This window comes from Thamnophis elegans, chromosome 1 (assembly GCF_009769535.1).
Source record: "Thamnophis elegans isolate rThaEle1 chromosome 1, rThaEle1.pri, whole genome shotgun sequence".
In the NCBI taxonomy this organism is placed as follows: Eukaryota; Metazoa; Chordata; class Lepidosauria; order Squamata; family Colubridae; genus Thamnophis; species Thamnophis elegans.
The window spans coordinates 153393863-153417803 of NC_045541.1; the positions used below are offsets into that span (position 1 = coordinate 153393863).

Here is a 23941-nt window from a genome sequence, read left to right on the forward strand (position 1 = left end):
TGGGGATTGTCTGTAAAGTGAAGTCAGGATAATCACTGGGTTGATTCATCACTAAATCAAATCTTGAGCCTGCCCATGATTCTTTTTCTTCTTCTTTCCTTTGAAATAATCTCTAGACCAAATACTTTCTCCTCTCAAAATATATGAGAACAATAGCTGTAGCAGCAGATTTTTGATGCTTGATGGATATCTGTTTTCTGATCCCGTTCAATTTGGGGGCAGGTTCAGATTAGGGGCAAAATCAGTTGGAGGGTCCATAATAATTTTCGGCAAGACAGACACAGGAATGCAAGACTTTCTCACTGAAAATCATATGGGAAGTGCTAGGAAGAATAAATAGAAACTCTATTCCTACCTTTAATACTGCAAGATTTGGAACTAAGAGAGTGAGGATGCATGAAGTAGTGTAAGCAGGGGGTTGGACTAGAAGACCTCCAAGGTCCCTTCCAACTCTGCTATTCTATTCTATTCTGTATAGGGGACACTGAATGGAGACAGCATGAATGCTAAGATTATCATCTTCAGCCATTCTCTCTGCTTCTGACCATAACCCTGATTTTCTTATTAATAAGATTTAAGATTTAAGATTTAGTTTATTTGTATGCCGCCCTTCTCCAGGAGGGACTCAGGGCGGCGAACAACTCAAAAGGGGAAAAGGGGATACAAGCACAATACACGTAATTAAAATACACAAGAGTCATACAGCCATACAAGTCGAGAGGGGAGGGGAACTCATCAACCCCAGGTCTGCTAGCACAGCCAGGTTTTGACGGCTTTCCGGAAGGCCTGGAGAGAGCTGAGGGTCCGAATCTCGGCGGGGAATTCATTCCAAAGGGCCGGAGCTGCTACAGAGAAAGCCCTCCCCTGGGTGGTAGCCAGATGGCATTGGCTGGTAGACGGAACCCGGAGGAGGACGACCCTGTGCGATCTAACGGGTCTATGGGAGGTAATTGGCAGCAGGCAGTCTCTCAAGTACTAAGTACTTGAGTAATAAGTGTAAAGTCCCCCCCATCTACTAGGGGACAACATACTGGTACACTTGATAAACTTCATTATTAGCCGAAAATGATGTTAAAATAATACATTGAAATAATCATTATTTTAACTGTCTTCCCACATTTTCTCCGTTTTAGATTTTTAAACCAATATGGGATATGCACAGAGAGGGACAGAGACAAATTTCACACAGACAGCTTTATAAAACAAAGTAGAGTAATGTAGAGTGATAGCAATATACAGGCCTTAGGGTGTTAGTATGCCTATCTCTGTGTGATGTGCTTTTTGCCACCTTGTCTTTATGCATTTCTGAACATCACCCCATTTGCTTTCTGTGAAATTTTTTATTTTTATTTTTTGGAAATAAAATTTAAGACTCGGCTCTGGTTGGTGCAAAGAAAGAGACTTAAATTTCTCTTTCCTTAATGATTAAAGAGTGAATATAAAAGTAACTACTATTTCCATATTCTTTGGGGAAAAAATTCTTTCTTCCTGCAATCATTTCAGAGCAAATCAATGTTGGAATGAAGCTCCACGTTTTTCTCTCTTTTAAAAAATTATTTACATTTTGGTAAAAAGCAACTGTAATATATGAAGTAGACTGCAGATGGAAATTATTTTAGTCTATTTAAAAGCAAAATGAAGCACAGCATCACATTAATAGATGACCCTTCCTCCTTGATTTGGTAAATTAGGAGAAGATAACTGCAAGCAATTAGATTAACTCAAACCACCACAGCAGAGGATAATTCGCAATTCACAATTCGCAATTTAATGAGTTTATATGCCGCCCAATCCCGGAGGACTCCGGGTGGCTTACAAATACGAAATAGAATAAAATAACACATAGGGGAAAGAAACATACAAAGTTTTAAAAACACACAACATACATTTGGCTTAACTGGAGGTTGGACCTGATTTAAAAAATCAGCAACCTGTCGAAACAGCCAGGTTTTGGTGGCTTTTTGGAAGGCCACGAGAGTGGGAAGGGTCCGGATCTCTGCTGGTAGATCATTCCAGAGAGTCGGAGCAGCTACAGAGAAGGCTCTCCCCCGAGTGGTCGCCAGCAGCATTGTCCGGTCGATGGCACCCGGAGGAGGCCTAGCCTGTGAGTTCTTATCGGACGTTGGGAGGTGTGTAGCACGAGGCGATCTCTCAGATATCCAAGTCCAATGCCATGTAGGGCTTTAAAGGTAATCACCAGCACTTTGTAGCGCATCCGGAGACCAATGGGGAGCCAGTGCAGCTCGCGGAGGATAGATGTAACATGGGTGTACCAAGGTACACCCGATATCGCTCGCGCGGCTGCATTCTGGACCAACTGTAGTCTCCAAACACGCTTCAGGGCAGCCCCATGTAGAGTGCATTGCAGTAATTGAGCCTTGAGGTGACGAGGGCATGAGTGACCATTTGAAGTGCCTCACGGTCCAGATAGGGCCGCAACTGGTGCACCAGATGAACCTGGGCAAAAGCCCCCCTGGCCACAGCTGACAAATGGTGTTCTAATGTCAGCTGCGGATCCAGGAGGACACCCAAGTTGCGGACCCTCTCTGAGGGGTGCAAACTTTCACCCCTCATGCTAATAGATGGAGAGTCTGTACTGTCCTTGGGAGGAAACATCAATAGCCACTCGGTCTTGTCTGGATTGAGTGCCAGCTTGTTTACTCCCATCCAGACCCTAACAGCCTCCAGGCACTGGCACCTCACTTCCACTGCTTCGCTAAATTGGCACGAGGCGGACAGATACAATTGAGTATCATCCGCATATTGGTGGTGAATTGAGTTGAGCCAGTTGAAGTTGACATAACTTAAAGTTATTACATTTGGGAAATACTGGGCTAGATCAAAGTAGCAGAAACCAGTTTGGAGACTAGATAGAATGGTATAGAAGCTATTTTGTTCAACCTAGATACTCCATTACTGGCTGGCAGTTATGAGACCTACTATATATCTGGAGGACATCAGGTTTGGGAATGCTACTTTAAGAAATAGTGTTTCAGCCTTTGCTTGCTAATCTCCTCCTCCTCCTGCTTTATTCATATGGTATGCTGTGCTCATCATGAGAAGTTAGCTCAGTATTCTGTTTTATATCATTTTTTTCTGAGCTAATCTTGGTTGACAAGAAATATTCTGCACATGAATCAGACTTACGTTCCTCCCACCAGACTAAAATGAAAACATTCCTGGACATCCTCCCCCATTGCTGTATTATGTATAGATAAAGAGGCAAACACTTGTGATATATTATCTAATTTACAAAACCTTTTTTGAGCAGAGCTGAAGGTATGCAGTGATTCTATAGCTCTCTATTAACAGAAGGATCTTCTGTATTGCAGTCAGAACTAGAAAATAGGTAAAATGTAATGAACTCAATGTGAACTCAAATGTTTGAGCTGCCAACTGCTAAGAACTAATGTAGGCCACTCAAGAGTCATGGCAAATTAGGCAACCATATATCGTATTTTGGAGTATAAAGTGCACCTTCCCCACCTGAGCATGGAAATGTTGGTGCGTCTTATACACCGAATACAGCTATTTTTGGCCTCCAGAAGCCCTGCCCCTGCATTCCATTTTTGTGGAAAAATGGGTGAAAAACGAGCCATTTTTCATAAAAAATGAGACATTTTTGCCTTCCCCCAGCCCCCAGAAGCACTCTACAGGCTTCAGCAGGACTGGGAGAAGGCAAAAATGGTCCTGTTTTTGCCCCCCCTCCCCAGCCCTGCTGAAGCCTGCAGAGTGTTCCTGGGGGCCAGGAAGGACCAAAACTTTTTTTCTTACTCAACTCTTTGAAATCTTGGTGTGTCTTATACACGGGTGCTTCTTATAGTCTGGAAAATACGGTATATTTGTTTAATAAAAATAATTAAATACCTTGCATTCACAATTCATTACAGCTCTTTCAATATAGTAATTTGTCTCTTAATCCACTTGCTATAGCCAGCAGGTCTCCAGTTATGCTACACACTGCAGTTCAGAAGAAATGATCAGTTAACCACAGATTAGAGTAAATGGAATAGCTATAGTGCTTTCCTTCATGTGCTTTAGTAGGTAAACATTGAGTTAATTGTGCCAGCAATTTAATGCCTTATTTAAGTTGCCAAATTTTATTATTTCCTCCATTATTGCAAAATTACCCAGATTGACTGATTTCCAAGATGGCTTTCTAGCTAGTGTAGAAATCCTAATTAAAGCTGACAGGTTATTTCCATTTAGAGTGCATTGATTTTGGCCTAGGCCAGAGTTTCTCAACCTTGACAACCTCTAAGATGCGTGGTCTTTAATTCCCAGAAATCCCCAGCTAGTTGAAGTCCACCTAGGGCATGGGTGCATTGTATTACGGGTGTGTGCTTTCAGCCCTCAGCACCAAAAAGGTTAGCCATCACTGCTATAGTCCACGGGGTTGTGAAGAATCAGACACAACTTGCTTGAACACCAACAACAATCCAACCCAAGTATCGTACAGTGTACACATCTTTCAACCCTTGTTACTGATATTTGTGAAATATTGTGAACAATTGTGAAATTCAATCTTTGTTTGCCTCTTTACATTAGTATAATAAGTAGGATCACCACTATTTATATTATAGTGTATAAATATTGATAATATGCTGTATAAAATAGGCATTTAATGGTTTATTTTCCTGTTACTTCGCAGGCACAGCAATAACTATTGATTCTTCAGAAATTCCACCAGAACTTAATAATAGCTGAATCTTCCCATTAGCTATTGATGTTTACAGTGATTATTACCCTCAAGAAATAAGTCATAAAGCTGAATAGGCACACAAATAGGTTATTTGTGGAACTGCTTATCTCCATTTGTTTCTTCTCATCCTATGTGCCCATGATGGCAAACCTATGACATGTGTGCTGGAAGTGAAACACAGAATCATCTCTACTGGCACGTGAGCAATTGCCCATTGCTCTTCCGGGTTCCGGCACGCTGGCCAGCTGGTCTTCGCGCATGTGGAAGTGCTGGAAACTGGAAGAGCAGTCGCCTGGTGCACATGCGTTGTTTCCAACACATGCATTCATACAGGCCAGCAGGTCTTCATGCACACATGTGTGCCAGCAACCAGAAGACCAGGTGGCTGGTGCATATGGGTATGCTGGAAACTGTAAGATTATCTCCCAGGTGCTTGAGTCTGCGCTGGACGACTGCTTTTCCGGTTTCCAGCGCATACACATGCACCGGCCACCTGGTCTTCGCGCGTGCATGTGCGTTAGAAACCGGAAGATCATCTTGGTGCCGAAAGGTTTGCCAACACTGCTATATGCTCTTGCAGTTTCTATTATGCACTAATGCTATCTGAAGGGACCTGGGTGACTTTTTTTTCAATTGTGGTTTCGGCTCTATGGAATGATCTTTCCACTCATGGCAGTGCGACAGAACACAATGTTGCTAGTGTCTGGGCAAGGTTTGTTTAATTTGTACATGTTTTAATCTTGTATTTTATATGCTATGTCATATAGTATGACTTTTTTAAAAAATGTGATGCTTCTGACACGAATAAAGAGACACATTCTAAAGGGATTAACCCAGGTATCTGCACACTGAGCAGGATATTTGAAAAGGGGCAGTGTTTGTGTACCATTAACAACTGAGAGCCTTACATGGACATAGAATACGTGCATTGTCACAAGCCTACTGGTAGGTTTATTATCCAGGTGTTATAAGGAGGAAAATAGTACACTTTTGCAAGAACTATGAAAAGCAAGGCCCAGGTCTGAGAATCAGCCCTCATTGTATCTTCAGGAACACTGATAAGTATAGAAATCATACTGATGAGTATGGTGTAGGTATGGTGTAAAGGAAAGCCTCATCAAGAGTGAATTAATCATTTGATCAATAAAGTGACTGTGTTCTATGGCCTGAAACTTAGAAGTTGTCGGTTCACAGTAGAACAGAGAAGGAACATTGTCAGTACATTGTCTCTTATGTGGTCCTATGATTCAGATTCCTATAACTTGACTACCAGCCTCTAATGCATCATCCGTGCAGTCTGGTTATTTTACTTCACTTATCATCTGGTGGTTTTTTTACATGAACCTTAACTGGCAGAGATTGGCAATCTCTTTAGGCAGATAACAGCGTCATGTGCTGCAGTGGTGGGATTCAATTTTTTTTATTACTGGCTCTGTGGGTGTGGCTTGGTGGGCATGGCATGGCTTGGTGGGTGTGGCAGGGGAAGGTTACTGCAAAATCCCCATTTCCTCCTGATCAGCTGGGACTCGGGAGGCAGAGAATAGATGGGGGTGGGGCCAGTTAGAGGTGGTATTTACCGGTTGTCCAAACTACTCAAAATTTCCACTACCAGTTCTCCAGAACTGGTCAGAACTTGCTGAATACCACCTCTAATGTGCTGCCATACAATGTTATAGATGCCAAAATATAATTTTTTAAAAAATTAAATCCCTCCTCCCTTAGAATCCAAATCCTGGTTGTTTCTTGTATCGTTTGAGCCTCTGATGTGGCAACTCACTTAAAACACCATGATTTGAGTTTTTGCAACCCTAACATCCTGACACAAAGTGTTTTAACACACAAATGGATCAGAGGTGGGCTCCTACCAGTTCGCACCAGTTCGGTGGAACCGGTAGTGAAAATGGTGACTGGATCGCCGAACAAGTAGGGACAGCATGCTCACCATGTCCCTGAACCGGTTCCTCGATTGCCGCGACATCTTTTTTTTGACCTTTTAAAATGTTCTGCGTATGCACAGACCTATTTAGAAGCAACTGTGCATGCGTGCATATCGCGTGTCAGGCGCACGAGCAAGCGAAGAGAGTGCTTGTGTGCAAAATTGCACGTGAACCGAACTGGCAGTAATGCTGACAAACCCACCCCTGCAATGGATTCATCTCAGGATACTACAGGCTAACACAACATGGGTCTACATCTTCTCTGTAATCAGGAAATGTCTGAACAGTGCTGATTTCTCTCTCCTTACAACCAGTCAGCCATGTGGCTTTTCAGCATTCGCATAGAATTCTGGCATATTCTCTACCTTGGATTGAGTTTGTCTCTGGACAATCAATATGACTGTAATTAGCTATAATCTTTGGGTTAGTTTTTTCTTATTAATGCTAAAGTCTTTTAGAGAATCCTGGTGAAGGAACACAGTTGGCCAAGAACCAGTTTTGTTGGCTCTGCAGAGTCACGTAAAATACAATGCGCTTACGTTGGTGCTGAACTTTACAGAATGTTCTTTTTGCTGGAGCCAAGTAAAAGGCCCTTTAGAAAATGGCTCTGTTGTGTTCTGGTTTTTCACGCTTGGTACAAACACCAGTATTGTCCTGGCTACACAAAGCCTGCTTGGATATGAAGAACTGCAGTGTACATTAGAGGTTCATTGGATTGCCATCTGACTATTCTTCATGATCAGATTTCACATTAGGTGACAGTCAAGGGCTTAGTTCAAAGACACTTGTATGTGCAGGGATATACACAGAAAAGTACATTTAAGGCAAACTTATCACACTTTGAACCATAATGCAACTTTCTTCTGTAGTCTACACTTCCCTGGATTTTCTAATACAGATTTTAAATGATGGATCAAATTGAATGTAATGGTTTTTTCCATTACATTCAATTTGATCCATCATTTAAAATCTGTATTAGAAAATCCACGAAAGTGTAGACTACAGAAACACCTATATGTGAGTGAAAGGTAAGACACCAAATGCATGGTAAAAGAGTTGAACAATTGTTTCACGAGTCACTAAAGAGGTGGCCTTAGAATTCCAGAGCCTAAATGTCAGTGTTGAATGAATCTGTCCATTTTGCTGTCTACAATTTTTCTATTTTCTGCTGCAGGAATTTTTCCTTTCCCCTTTTCTCCATAAGTTTATGCGTAGGAGGGAGGAAACTCCGTTAAAAATCCACACACTTTCTTTACTGTGCGCATGGCTTTCCAGAGTTGTGTTTTGTGACAGTTTACCATACAATTGTAAGTAAATAAATGCAGTATGCAAATAAACAAAATACTACCTGGATTTCTATTTTACAGGGTTTTTTTTGTAATATTATTTGCACCCATTTTTTCTTAATGTACACACATTTTGTGAACAGTTTCTCATACTGCAGCCCTAAATGAGCAGCCCATTTTATTGCGGAGGCCAATTTTTTCTCCTTGTTGGGATTATAGCTTTTAGAATGCCCAGCCAGCAGGATCATTGGCAGTGGTGACTTTACTTTGAAAATCAGTCTCAAAGCTTTTGGAAGGCTCCAGAGAAGGCACACAGTAAACACTTCATCTATGAGAAAACCTCCAGGTTTAATCACCGGATTAAAACAAAGGAATCAAGACTGGACCACAGGATAAAAGGTCACTTCCTAAATAAATCCCATAACTCCCCAGGTTTCCTTATATCCACATTGATGAACACAATGGCTTTCAGATGAAGGCCGTGCAGGAGGCCCATGAAATTCCTGAAGCATCTTTGTAAGACTGTCGGCATTTTATTCTTTGTACAGTGAGAAGGAAGAAGCTCCCAGCGGAGTTCCCTTAAAAAGATGCAATAGCTTCTTTTTGAAGAGTGGCAACAAATGACACCTTCAGGCGTCACCTGTAGAGAAAATGGCTCTCTATTGCAGTAAAAAACCCTGAAGCAGTGCAAAACAGCAGGTAAACAAGCACCTTCTGTCAGGCTGCAGAAACCAAGACAGAAACATAAAATTACTTCTAAGCCATTTCCTTTATAGACAGAAATTTTGTCAACTTAAAGCAACTACCTGCATCATTAAAGATGAACTCTGAGAAGTTCTAGAGATGAGTAACTTGGCCCCTTTTTTGCCCAAACTATGTAAACTTTGCCATCTCTTGATCTTCTGGAATGTACTCCTTCCCTTCTGGGAATCCAGACTATATTTTATACAGCGGTGGGATTCAAATAATGTAACAACTGGTTTTCTGCCCTAATGACCAGCTGGGTAGGTGTGGCTTGGTGGTCATGTGACTGTGTGGGCTTGGCTAAACTCAACATCACTCAGGTCGATGGGCACTTCACCTTAGCTGTTACAATGTAATAAGGAAATAACCAGAGGGGCAGTTTCTGTAAGCCGGGCAATAAAGATTAGGCTGGAAACAACACCAGAATATTTCTTTCCTGCCTTCCTTACAGGATTAGCTCTGTAAAGTGGAACAAACAAAATAAGATTTCTTCCAACAACCGGTTCTCCGAACCGCTTAGAAAGCTAACAACTGGTTCTCCCGAATAGGTGCAAATCCTAACACTGATTACCACACTTTCCCCAGTATAATAAATGATACAAAGAGTGTGGTAATGAAATTGACAGATCTTGCTGAGATGGGTAAATTGATTCTTGATTAGAGAAAAGGCAATATCTACATTTATTGGTGACTTCTGTCTTTTGATTTCCTCAAGAATCCCTTCCTAGGTACAGATATAGCATATAGTTTTATAAATCCAAATAAGAAAATTGTCTGTCACTTTTCTGAGTTAACATCCACAGATCCAACTTGTTTTTCTGGTTTATTATTTGTGTAACTATTAACATCTCAATATCATTTGTTGGTCTTGTATAACATCTTTTCAGAGTTAAAATATTTTACTCCATTCTGTATTAATGGGAATTCTTCTTTAACCAAAATCTTTAATTCTTTCTGGTTGCCTCTAGTAAAAAACCTTCCAAGATCTCTTATCATATTTTTCTCTCATGCAGAACATTTCCCTGGAAGACATTTCTTACACTTAAGCTCAGATCTTCATATATTTTAATAAAATTTTAAACAAATCAAGAAATCTTCTTATGACTTTTTCAAAGTCTTGTTTCCAGTCAATCTGGCTCCTTAGTTTGATTAAAATATTTCCAAAATCAATATTCTAATTGCACTTTTGCTGCTTATTTAATATTTTTTAAAAAAGTTTTCCTTAACTTTTAAACGTACATAAATCTTTCACTGTGGATTGGAAGAAAATCAACCAGTGTAATAAAACTTGTCCTTCTGAAAGTTCTTAATACCAAAAAAAGCTATTTTTAAGCCATTTCCAAAAACAGCTCTTGAGAGAGGAAGTGGGCAAACCTAGTGTCTTTGTGAAAATTACGGCTTGGACAAATCTGTCTCTCCTGACATCCAGACATTATAACTTTAAAATATATGAAAAAAATGATAGCAAGGCATAATATGGAAAGGAGGGGAAGAGAGGGGAAAGCTGCCATGAATATATACAATTGAAATTATATTTAATCCTCCCACCTACCCATTTCAGTTGATTTGAGAAATTATACTGTATTTCTTTCCACAGCTACACGTTTGGAAATACGGGCATAGATGAATCTCCTATGTAAGGAACCCTTTTCTCTTTCCCTCCCCGCAACTCCATACAGTCCTCTGTTGTTGTCTTGTACCTGCACTCTGCACTCTGCTCTATACTAAACACAGTACTAAAGCATGCTAGACAAAGTGCGGCCATATATGGCCTGGGATGCAGTGGTTAGAATGCAGTACTGCAGGCTACTTCTGCTGCCTGCCTGCAATTTGGCAATTCAAAGTTCACCAGGCTCAAGTTTGACTCAGATAGACTCAGCCGTCTAACCTTCCACTAACCTGGGTAAAATTGTTGGGGGAAGTATGCTGATTCTGTAAACTGCTTAGAGAAGGCTGTAAAGCACTGTAAATCGGTATATAAGTCTAAATGCTATTGCTATTCAGTTCCTCTAATGAAAGCACCTCTACTAGGCAATAGGTAATGCATGGTTGGTGAAAAATGCTGTTGCTCCTGGCAGTTACTTTCCCACCCTTACTTATAAAAGGGACAACTGTGTGTAGTTTCTATATTGACCCATTGAAGCAGAATCGAGGATCAAGGTTGTCCCATATTATCTTGCTTCTTGAAGGAAAGGTCAAGATGGTGCCTTTAGGCACCCAAAACCAAGAAAGACATGCTGAGTTATTTCAGAGCAGCTTCCATTATTGTTCCCTACCTATAGATAGAAATGTTACCAAGCTACCCTGTTTCCCTGAAAAAAAGACCTCTCTGGATAATAAGCCAATAGGGCATTTGAGTCCATGCGCTAAATTAAGCCCTCCCCCAAAATATTGCAACAAAGTAGCAACCATGACATGACCATGCTCGCCATCAACTGCACCTCAAAAATAATAAGATCTTCCCGAAAATAAGACCAAATATTTATTTTGAGGGTCAAAAGAAAATAAGACCCTGTCTTATTTTCAGGGAAACACAGTACTAGCATCATTAAAAATATATTCTGAGAACTCCCAGGGAAGAACAGTCTTGATCGTCTTCCTCCCAGCCAAACTTCACGGTTTCTTGCTCCTCTGGAAAGCTGCGCCTACTGTCTTAGAGTTTAGACTACATTCCACCACATTACCTCTCCCATTATTGACAGCAGCTGAAACTTCCTTAAAGAATGGAGACAGGACTGCATCCTCCACTTCATAGTCCGCTTACTTAAAAAACACCTGTCAGGCCTTTGGTATAGACCAGTGTTTCTCAACGTTAGCAACTCGAAGATGTCTGGACTTCAACTCCCAGAATTCCCCAGCCAGCAAATGCTGGCTGGGGAATTCTGGGAGTTGAAGTCCGGACATCTTCAAGTTGCCAAGGTTGAGAAACACTGGTATAGACAGTTCTGGCTTCCAGCATCCTACCTGAAAGAGCTACATCATCCTGACAGAGCTGACCTTCTATAGAACTAGATTCACTGGAATCAGATCTGCCCTTAAAAATATTCTTTTGTGGATAAAAATGTATAGGCAAGAAATCTTTCCACTGGTTTTGAAAATCTTGGTAATTGCACTCGGGATCTGTGTTTGAAATCAGCATTCTCTTAAAAAAGTAATTGTGAAGCACAAAGATGGCTGCAACTTTCAGATTCAGCTTCAACATTTACTAGGTTCGCTATTGTGAGGAGCGAGATTTTGGACCAAATGACTTTTAGACCTGATTCAGGAGTTTTGGGGAAATCTGGGAATTGTCTGTACAGTTAGTTGGAGGATAGAATTTAGAGAATTGTTCGCATATATGAAAAGTTGACTCCATAAAACAGCTGCATCTTAAGTTCAGAGTTATGCTGAAGCCTGAATAATGATGGGCTGTTTGTAATGAACAGCGAAACAGTGCTATGCTTGCACTTGGGTGAAGTCCAAAGCACTTTTTCAGAATTATTTTAAAGTATGCACAACTAAAAATAGCATTCAAACTCAGCTCCTACTTGTTGATAATGCATAAAAGTCCTCCTATGCTTTAATTCTACAAGATGGGGTTTTATAGATGTATTGACATGGCAACATTTGGAATTTCCAGCCACAATAACTCTTAATTGGCCGAGAATTCTGGAACCTAATAATCCTAGTCTCTAGAGCCGTGATGGCGAACCTATGACATGCGTGTCTGAAGTGGCACATAGAGCTATGTTGCTTGGCACACATGGCATCACCCATTCCTCTTCTGGATTTCTGGCATGCATGTGCGTGTGATGATCAGCTGGCCTTCGTGCGTATAGCAGTGCCAGAAACTGGAAGAGCTGGTCTTCCATTTCCCATCGTGAGCATGCATGCCGGCCAGCTGATCGTTGCTCAAGTATATGTGCCAGTAACCGGAAGACTAGTACCGGAAACCAGAAATTCATTTTCACGTCTGTGTGTGTGTGTGTGTGCAAAGTGCACGTGCATGCACGCACTCTGTTTTCAGCACTCACTGCTCTAGAGCTTTATGGTAATGTTGTATACCCACAAAAGAGACCTAAAACAAGATGGATCGATGACATCAGCAAGTATTGTGGGCTCAATTGGCAAAAGAAAGATCAGGACCGTATTGATTGGAAACATGCAGAAGAAGTCTTCACTTGGCAGTGGATAGACCAGTGATTCCCAAAGTGGGCTGTACCACCCCCTGGGGGATGGTGGGATGACTTAGGGGGGGAGGCAAGGGGGCAGTAGAGGGGCTCTAAGAGGCAAGGGGGGCGGCAGAGAAAGAGCCACACTGAGCCTACAGCTTCAGCTGGCCAGCCTGCCATAAATGCCCCTTCTTCGTTGATCTACTCAATGCTACCACTGCTGCTTCTAGCTGCTGCTGCTGTCCACCGCGGTGACTTAAGCAACAGCAGAATCAATCCTAATACCAGCAGTCTCAACCACCGCCCAGCAAGAGAGAGGGAAAGGAGAGGGAAATATACAGAGAGAGCGCGCAACTGAGCAGAGGAGGGGGGGAGTTGAAACAACTAAATCGGAGGACACTGAGCCACTCCCACATGGTGGCTAGGCATACACCTCTCAGGGCTTCCCCCCCTCTGGACCAAGCACCATGGCTCAGAATGTGCATGCTCCCGCAGACATGGTTGCTTCTGGCCTCTTGCATACTGCGCATTCCTCCGGGTAGCCAGTCATTGGTGTGCGCTCCGTCGATCCACACGCTGTGCGCCAAGGGTGGCAGTACTGCGTTCTGCAGGCAGGGAGCCCTCTTTTCTGTGGGCACGTGAATGGCAGTCCCAGTCCCGGGACCAGGGATCCCCATATTTGCATCTAGCAACTAAAATCCTCTGGCAACACAAAAATGGGGGTGGTGTTCCTTGGGTGGGAAGGGGGCAGCGGGGCAATGGCCAAAGGGAATTTTGATGTGTGATGACAAAGCAAGTTTTGCATGAACTCCAGGGGCAAACTGGTAGGAAATGGGCCACTCTTCTTAAGTGTCTTTTAAGACAAACCATCACCCAAACTACTGGAAACTAGAGCCAGGAGTTAATGCCACTGAAAAGGCTCCTCTGGTACCGTAATAGGAGAGGAGAGGAAAACAGTTCTAATGCTTTTAGAGCAGTGTCTCTCAACCTTGGCAACTTGAAGATGTCTGAACTTCAACTCCCAGAATTCCCCAGCCAGTATTCCCTGGCTGGAGAATTTTGGGAGTTGAAGTCCAGACATCTTCAAGTTGCCAAGGTTGGGAAACATTGCACTCAGCTAAGTGCCTTAAAACCAGACATTGGGAAACTGGTATCACTTCATCAAGCCCATCCATCACATTAAGAATTTACTGAACAGTGAAGTAGTTACTAAATTTTACTGAGTTTACTAAGTTACTAGTTACTAAGGTTCTTGATAAATGATTATCAGACTTTGAAAACCTGGTATCACTGGATCATGTTCAACAATTTTTTTGAATTAACATTAACAAAAAAGGTTTTTAAATTGGATTTTGAATAAATGTGCAATTAATTGTTACAGTTTTGAATTTTAGTTACTATCTTCCATCCGTTGTGCAAACCGCCCAATCACATGATCCCCCAGCCATGCCCACCAAGCCATGCCCACAGAACCGGTAGTAAAAAAAATTGAATTCCACCACTGGGTGGGGGGCACTGAGGATGAGTTTGTAGCACCAAGGGGGCGGTGGAATGAAAAAGTTTGGGAACCACTGGGATAGACAGTGAATCAAATGATAATGATGATGATGCTGTATACCCAAGAAAAAACATCTTCTGATTGAAATGAATCTTGCTTGTTCTCTATCCTGCCACTGGGCAAGGGAAAATATGCCATTCATCAATCATGCATGCCATCCCATAAACTACAGAATTTCAACCTTAATCTTTTTCTATCTTAATATAACAATTTGCACAAAGATTAATAACTAGTGGTATCCTTAGAGCCTCTTGAAAGTATGTGCTGTAAGCAAGAAGATGCTTCTTTTTCTTCTTGATGGATTAATTCTTGGATATCATAAATCTTATCACTCCAGTATTCTTAGAGGTTAACAGCATTTCAAGAGAAACGCCTTATGGAAATTATCCACAGTCTTTATTTCTGCATCTGTCTTGCCTGACTTAATTATGATGAAACATTTCCAGGGCTTTAAGAATCTGATTTAGAGTTTACTGTACAGGTTTATTTTGTTCAATGATTTGACTTCATAAAACAATTAGTGGTTCAATTGCTTAGCCTATTGTGAGAAGTGGTGGTAGTGTACTACTTTTAATTATGTATATTTTAGTCCACTGCAAATGGATCAATAATTTGCTACAAAACATCTATACTTAAATAAACAATTGAAACTTAAAATCGCAGATAATATTAAAAACATTTAACTAAAACAAAAGCAACAGTATATGAAGTATATGATTGCTCTTACATTTTGAACGAATGGAAGCTTCCAAGTGATCTTTAGAGGCAGACTTGTGTAGCTATTGTGGTACTTCAGACAACTGGTGGTGAGGGTCTGAGTCATTATTGTCAGATACTCCTCTTCCAGCAAAGGTTGCAACTGACATACCAGCTTAAATTGGGCAAAAACCTTCTGGGCCATAGCCTCTCTTTGCCCATCCAGCAAAAGCTGTGAATCCAGAAGGACTTCAGTCTATCTCATCCCAACTAACTCTTGTTGTATTCAGACACTGGATCAAGCCACTGGTACAATCTCCAGTGCTGACCAGTAAGATATCAGCAGCATGTTGTTGATACCAAATCGTCAGGCAATCTCTTCCAGTGGCTTCATGTAGAAGCTTAACAGAAGGAGAAAAAGCAGAGGACATTGTGGCATCTTACAAAGGAGAAATTGCTTGGCTCTTTATACTCATCATGGATCAGAGACATTATTGAGGAAGGAGAAGAACCACTGCAATTAAATACTTAAGCTCCTCAGGTAAGGTATATGGTATGTAGAGTACTTAATGATGCTAGTATCATTTAAGTTTTTGATACTCACTATTTTACTTCTACATCCCCTGCAAATTTATTGGGTAGTGATTTTTTTTTAATCATTCTGAGCTAGGATTGGAAATGAAGAAGCTTAAAATAAAATACTGCACATCTGGAGGACATCTAATTGGGGAATGTTGAACTCAGTGTGGTTATAATGAATGGCTAATGTACCAAATGAATATTTTAATAATGAAGATTAATGGGATAAAATAAGGAAAAAATGCCTAGACTGCTCAGAATCCCTGGAAGCCATGGATAACTTAAGAGCATCAAATAAAACCTACTGTCGTGAAGGGCTATTCCTGCTAGTGGCACTTGCAGGAAGTAGTTTTACAAAGGTCTGTTTCTCTACAACCACCCAAAGCAAAAACTCGCTTATCTCACTCCATATCTCATCATTTGTGACTTATCACTCAATAACACCCACCTGTAAATGCATGAATTGTTGCCATAAATAGTTTATGACTGAATTGATTACGAGTCATATCAAAAATTCTAAACTTGACATTTATGTGAAAGCTTCAGCCTTGTCTAACAGATTTTTGCCTTGTTAGCATTCTGATAACCTGTCAGTTTGCAAGATGAAATTTTTTTTTTAAAAAAAAGGAAGGGGAAGGGGAGATGATTCTCTTGTAAATGTTTCAGGAGGAAACAAACCCAGAAGGCTTATGGATGTTTGATCTACTGAGGTTGATCTCCTATGAAAAAAGGGGAGAAGCTAATTGTCCATCATGCATTTCTGGTTGTTTTCTGCCCTGCATGGCATCCCAAGTCTATACGTGTGTTTGTGTGTAGCGGGTGGATTGAGGGGCTGTTTGGAATATAGCAGGGATGGCAAACCTTTTCGGCACCAAGTGCCCAAACTGGAATGCCCCTGAGTTCCAAAGCTGGAAGACCAACTGGCCGGTGCCATGTGTGCGCCAGGCACCTGGTCTTCAGGTTTCTGGCATGTGCATACATGGTGGCCATCTGGTCTTCATGCGTACCGGAGCACTGGAAACCCAAAGACCTGATCTTTGGGTTTCTGGGGCTCTGGCACATGCAAAGATCAGGAAGAACAGCTGGTGACAGTGTGCGTGCCGCAGAGGTGGGTTCCTACCAGTTCGTACCTATTCGGTAGAACCGGTTCGTCAAATCTACCGAACCAGTTAGAAGAGGTTCCACTAGTGGACCCGGAAAGCAGGCCACACCTACAGAAGAGGTTCCAAAATTTTTTGAAACCCACCACTGGTGTGCTGGCAGAGAGCGCTCTGCGTGCCACCTCTGGCACTTTAGGTTCACCATTACAGGAATATAGGAATGGTTAAGCAGGAAGCAACTCCTTTGCTTACTTGCTGCTTGTTTTCCTTCCAATTCTCTTCTTTCACAGGAAAAATAACTTCTTTTAGCAGTCTCATGTACACTATCATTATTATTATTATTTACTCAAATACAAGTATTGTTAATAGAAGTGTTGCTCCCAGTTCCGGAAACCTGGAGTTTGTTTCCTAAACTCAACCCCTTTTTGCTTTCCTATTAATTTCCCCTGCTGGAAGATCCTAGGGAGACTTGCAATGCTTTTATAAACACCCACATAAGTAATGAGGGTGATTTCAGTGTCAAAATAATTTTTCGGATGATATTTTTATTGCATTCCTTAAAGGACAAACATTTCTAAGGCTTTATTAATATCCACAGATTGTCTGCCCTCGTGATCCAGCTGCTGCTTTCCAAGCAAGACAAGCCCATCATTCTGAGAGTTTGTTCCATGACCTTTGCATTGGTTTGTCAGAGAGATAAATAAATAAACAAACACATGATCCTTCCAATCCTTTGAAGAGCTGAGTTTGGAGGAAACCTCAGATTAAATGGTCATCTCAACTATTTATCTCTGGCACCTTGGCAGCACAGGAGCCTTTTCTTCATCCCCTCTGCAGCAGTCATTGTTAACTTGCCCCATCCTGCCAGTCTTTCATCCCAGATGGAATGGATGCTTAAACTATTTTACCCAGATGCTAAATTCATATAGTGGGTAATAAAATAAACCTCTTTACAACTGAAAGAGCAGATGTACCTGCCTGTGGTCTCAAATACTGATCCAGCCTTATTCTCTTTTTTCAATTTTCTATGAGATTTTTGATACTTCTTTAAAAATGTAACATAAATAGGTTTAGTGTATTGATCTGTTTTTCATCACTTTTTTAAATTAAAAATGTGTCTGGCTTGATCATAGCAGGATGGTTGTGTAACCTTGGCACTTAGCTAGTTTCAGGTGGAAACTTGAAGAATTAGATTCTTTTTTTCAGTGTGTGATTCTAATAAAAAAATCATTTATTTGAATGAAAAATACAGAAATGGTTCTACCATTTTATTCCCTCAAATTTGTGGTCCCCCCGCCTTTTCCTGAGATTTGAAGTCTTTTCATTACCCTCTAAGTGACAGAAAATGCTTCTTGTTAACCTCTCACCTTCCACACACTAAAACTCTTTTGGATGTTATTTTGCTACCTCTAACTTCCCAAATCACTCTTTGGATAGTTAGGAACAATGTAATTATACCTTCAGAAATGTGTACAGTTTTTAAACTAATGGTATGGGTATTAGATGTTAACATGACCCTTCTTGCTCTCTGTAAAGATGCTAATTTAAAACAAACCACTGATTAAAACAAAATTGTTCTTCATGGAGAGTTGAAACTTGTTGAAATAAAAGAGAGTGGAAATGATCTCAGCTGATTGCCATTTCTAGATGTAAACCTATGTATTATTCATATCAAACTACATATTTTAACATGTGGCTACTGCTGAGTACAATGTGGAAGAGCAAAGGATGTTTTCACTTTGTTTCTTATACAAAGATTCATATACGTTTTCAACGTGCATCTTACACATTAACAGACTTGGAAGGGACCTTGCAAGTCATCTAGTCCAACCCTCCCCCCCGCCCAAGCAGGAGACCCTATACCATTTCTGACAAATGGCAGTCCAATCTCTTCTTGAAAGCCTCCAGTGATGAAGCTCCCATAACGTACGAAGGCAAGCTTTTCCATTGGTTGATTGTTCTCACTCTCAGAACATTTCTCCTTATTTCTAGGTTGAATCTCTCCTTGATCAGTTTCCATCCATTATTCCTTGTCTGGCCTTCAGGTGCTTTGGAAAATAGCTAGACCCCTTCCTCTCTGTGGCAGTCCCTCAAATATTGGAACACTGCTATCATGGCTCCCCTGGACCTTCTCTTCACTACACTAGCCATGCCCAGTTCCTGTAACCATTCTTTATATGTTTCAGTCTCCAGTCCCCTAATCATCCTGGTTGCTCTTCTCTGCACTTTTCTAGAGTCTCAATATCTTTCTGTGGGAGTGGCTTGGTGGGCCTGGCTTGGTGGGCATGTTTTAATAGTGTGAAGACCAAAACTGGATGCAGTATTCTAGGTTTGGTCTCACTAAGGCTTATTAGAATGTTCTTAGTACATCACTTGATCTTGATTGTATCCCTCTATTAATGCAATTTAGGATTGCATTGGCTTTTTTGGCTGTCATTGCACACTGCTGGCTCATATTTAACTGGTTGTCCACCTTTAATCAGGGCATTTTAATATATACTTTCTTTAGCGTGGATTTTTTGGAAAACACTTTCATTTTTAATTATTAATAATATACATCCTTTTACCCATTTTAATATATTCACTTTAGCTTTTTTTAAAAATGTGAACTACAGTCACAAAACCTCCTGTCTAATACAGGAATCCAAATTAAACTGTCTCTGAAAGGTGGATTTTCAGCCTCTATCTGAGCACTTCAAGTGAAAGAGAGTCTATAACCTTTTAAAAAAAAACAACCCTCTCTTACCACTGGGAAGTATTTTGTTCATGCATTTCTGTAAATTAAATCTTTTATTGGATGTCTTGCACTTTGGAATAATAAAAAAAACCATCCTGACCTTCTGTGTGTCATTTGTCTCAGGCATTCGGAAAATGCTTTTGTGCTTCCCACAATGTTCTTATCTTTAAAGCTAACTATCTTCAGTTATTCCAACCACTCTTCATAGTTTTTAGTGTCGTTATTGCCTTTCTTTTAAGCTGTTTATTTATCTGAATCCTTTTTAAGTTTGGTGTGTGGGGCTGGATAGAAAAATCGAGATGGAGTCCGACAAGCATGAAATGAAGTAAAATGATATTAAACCTATACTTTTATTGGTGGAGCCTAAAACCATATTTGCTTTTTACACAGCCATGCGACACTATTAACTCTTATTCAGTTTGTTAACAATTATAATTCCAAATTATTTTTCACACTAAACCCAGGCCACCTATTCCCATCCTATGGTTGTACATTTGATCTTTGTTTCATTGAATTTCTACCATTTATCCATTTTCTTTCCCAGTTAAGATCACTTTGAATTCTATTTTTGCCTTCTAAAGGCATTAACTCTGCTACGTATTATTTTGTTACAGTACCTGCAGATTTGATATTTTGCATTGTCTCTTTATCCTACTTATGAACAAATGTTTATGTTGAGAGTACGTAGGCCAGGACTGATCTGTCTGATACTCAGATGCAGACATGAAATATATACATAAGAATACATGCAACATATTTGACGTAATGGCCAAAACAACAAGGAAAGTTGAGGCTTACTCCCATGGTCGATCTTGTGGAAAGCAGAATGTCACACATGTTGGATCTATACTTGCAATAATGTAGATGCTGACTCATACTGGTGAATGCAAGAAGTGGATTACAGCTGGTAACCAAAACCCGCTAAGATTTTTCCCATGAACTTCATGCTCTGAAATGGTCATATGTATAAAGGCCTTACTGATGTATATCTGCACTAAACTGAATGTCAAAGCTGCAGAATAGATGCATATCTACCAGTGATAAGATTCCCTGATGTTGCCCTCAAACTGCATAATTTTACTGATGACAGCATTTCTATGAGATATGTAATTCCCACCAGGGACCCAATTCATCTAAACTACAGTATATGGTGAATTCAAAAATCAAGCTGGGAATGGAACACATAATTGTGTCACTCTTCCGAACTATGGACTACAAAAGATGGTAATTCTTGTGAACCTGGAGTGAAATGAACAAGAAGGATCTGCCAATCTATAATTTTTAACCTGGCTAAAAGAAGCACAGCTAGTAATGCTCCCAAATGGTTGGCCAAGTTCCATTTATCATCATTATCCCTTGGAGGTATTATGAAATTGGCTTTTACAGGTACATGTTGCCTTTTCTTTTGTGATAATTGCAATTCTTCGATACACTGTTTATTTCACAAGGACATTTGGCTTAAAGAGGCCACAACAATTTTTTTTTGCTGGTTTTAGAGACTGTGTTGTGTTCCTCATCCTTTTTTAAGAGAGAGCAAAAGATTCAGTGGTAACTCTACCCTAATGTGAAATATTGATACAATTTTGCTTTGTTTATAATTTTCTACTTTAACTCTTTTTCCCTAATTGATATGTGATGCTGGACTTTATTTGTTAAAGATTTTACATTGCTTTATCTCAGGGGTATCAAACTCAGGGCCCAGATCTGGTGTGTGGGCAGGTCCTGGAAACAGCAAAGGACTGGCCTGCAGTGGCTTTGACAATGAAAACCGAGCTGGTGGCCTCATTTTTGTTGGCAGAGGGTTGCAGGGGGCCATCACAGCCAAAAAGGGAGCATGTGAGGGTTGTGGGCAGCCCACCCGAACTCCATTTTTGCTGGCAGAAGGTTGCAGGAGGTCGTCGCAGTCAAAAACGGAACTCGGGAGCCCATTTCACTGGCAGAGTGCTCAGGCCACCACAGGCTCTCCCAACACAAGTGACATTGAGCTGGCCATGCCCTCTTCCCCCCCAAGGTCAAACACAACCCTGATGTGGCCCCCAATGAAATTGGGTATGACACCCCTGCTTTATCTGGACTGCAGGATTATCTAGTGGTTTAGATAGTAATGAGATTGGTTTTTGGTTACATTATCTTGTAAATAGTGTGAGCAGATGAAGCATTGTTTATCCTTTTAAGCAAGTCTAATTTCTAATAACAATTGCTAATCCCCTTCTTCCTTCAAGAAGCTCAGGGAAGTGTTCTTTCTTTCTTCCTAAACTCTCTGCATTCTCCCAACAAATCTTGGAAGTAGATTAGGCTAAGACAACTTGACTGAAATCCCATGTTATGAGAGGCTATGGTTTGATTAACCATGCTTTACTGATTAAGAACTAATTGGTTTGATTTGTACCATATATTTAGCCATAAAACACTGACCTACAATAATGACTGAATTCTGACAATGCACTCCATCTAAGTTTCATCTAATTTCCATTCCAGTAAACTATAGTCCAATAATTTCAGGAAAATATCTCATTTTCTACCCCAGTTTTATTCCTTTATCTTATTGAACAACTGCCCACCTATTAAAAATGTAACCCAGAGAAAAATCAAGGTTAATGAGTTTACATTTCAAATCAGATTTACTTCAATCATGTGGGGACTTTAGATCCCAGCAACGTCCGAAAACTGTAGTTCCCACTCACCCACCTGTTATTTTTATTTTATTTCTTTCCCCCTTGTGGAAAATAACTTCATACTGTGAAATCAGATCTTTTCTCCAAACTAAGTTTTCAGGGAAAATCAGAACTACCTTGTCCAGTCCTTGTATTATGGAGATTCCTGATGTTTTATAATGGATTGGAATCAAGAGCATTCCAGTTAGGTTGTAAATGTTATTAGCTCAATATGAGCTTCGGAGTAGAATTCAGCCTCCCTGGTAGTGAGGGATGGATTTCCTGCCTTACAGGGGAAAAAAAACTCTGAAAACTTCCTCTGTTTCAAGGTTTGTTCAAAAGGGGGGGAAATACTAAACCGAGCAGCAGATAATCACAGTTGTAGGTTTCCCTACTATAGAAGAAATAGTAAGGAATTTCCTATTTCCGTCCGAACAACAAGCTCTAATTTTGCATGCATGCATAGGAATAAACAATTATTATGCAAAATAACAAACCCACATTTAATGTTCAATTTAGGCGAAACAAATAGCTGTGCTTCCTTTAGCTCTACTTCTCAAGAGATGGCAATATTATGGCTGAAGTACATTTGGTTTGTGGCCTGTGTGTGTCTGAGTGGGCATGGGGGCTTTGCAATATACCAAGTTCCCTGATACTAAGTGAATTAGAAATATAAAGAAACAAACCAATAACATGATTTCATGATGCCTGAAGCCAGCTGGTCTTATGGAGAAGGCCTTGGGTAGGACTGGCGTACTGGCTCTGAACCAGGCAAGACACCATATGAACTTTTAGACAGAACACTAATTAGTGTGGTGGGGAGAGAGATTAAGTGAGTGAATGAGAGACACACAGAGAGAAACTTTCCATCACCATGACAACCATCTTCTCGAGCTAGGCTGGACTTCTTCATGCCTGGACAACCTTAGGCTGGGGTCACCTCTTCAAAGAGGAAAAAAATAATATTAATGTAAAATTAGAGCCAGCCAATACCATTAGATTAGAGTGGTATGATTAAAAGGGTCTCATTTTCCAAATTTATCTCTACCTGCCACAAATAAGTAGTTCACGAGGGAAGGGATGGTAAAGTCCTGGGCTGTTCATTCATTACATGTAGGGCTTTCTTGTAGAGGGGAGATTTCACAATTGCACTCCTTAGGAATCCTACTTCTCTGTCTACTATCACTGTGTAAGGCATACGTAGCTTTGATAGGGTCTGTGAATGTAAATGTACATTCGTGGGGCGGAAACAGGCTAGCATTCAAAGACTTCTGGCACATATAAGAAAGAGGAAGGGGTTCTTCTTACCTGCATAGTGGTCAAACACTGTTGGTACATATTCTTCTGGAAACGCATCATTGGCGTAACTCATCAGCAGACAGGTCTTCCCAACAGCTCCGTCACCAATCACCACACACTTGAGCATCTTCTTCACGCTGCTATCTGAGTAGCCGGGCTCTTCTTTGCCACTCATGCTGGTGGTTTCCTGATTTCCTTCTTTTTCCTTCCAGCTTTTGCACGCACACCCGAAAGAGCACAGATCCCAAGAGGAATTTCAGTGGTTGATAGCAGGCTTCTTCTTAAATGAGTTGTTGTTGTTGTTGTTATTGCTATTGTGGTTGCCGCATGGCAGACAATCAGGAAATCATAACTTCAGTTTGTACACTTGACCTTTTCAAGCCGCAGAGAACCATGTGAAGGAATAAATAGACCACCGACACGCGTGTCGTTCGTAGTTCGAGTCAGGAAATCTTCATCTTGCATACAGAGACGGTGGTATTTCGCACGGCTAAAAAT

General features: G+C 40.8%; 1 protein-coding gene across 1 annotated transcript in view; it reads right to left on the reverse strand.

Moving 5' to 3' along the window:
- Positions 1–23618, reverse strand: part of RHOJ (ras homolog family member J) — a 64228-nt gene extending 40610 nt beyond the window's left edge. The window contains exon 1 of the mRNA XM_032213989.1: positions 23453–23618. Within this exon, the coding sequence (XP_032069880.1) occupies positions 23453–23618 (166 nt within the window). The remainder of the gene's footprint in view (positions 1–23452) is intronic.
- Between the last annotated feature and the right edge of the window lie 323 nt (positions 23619–23941).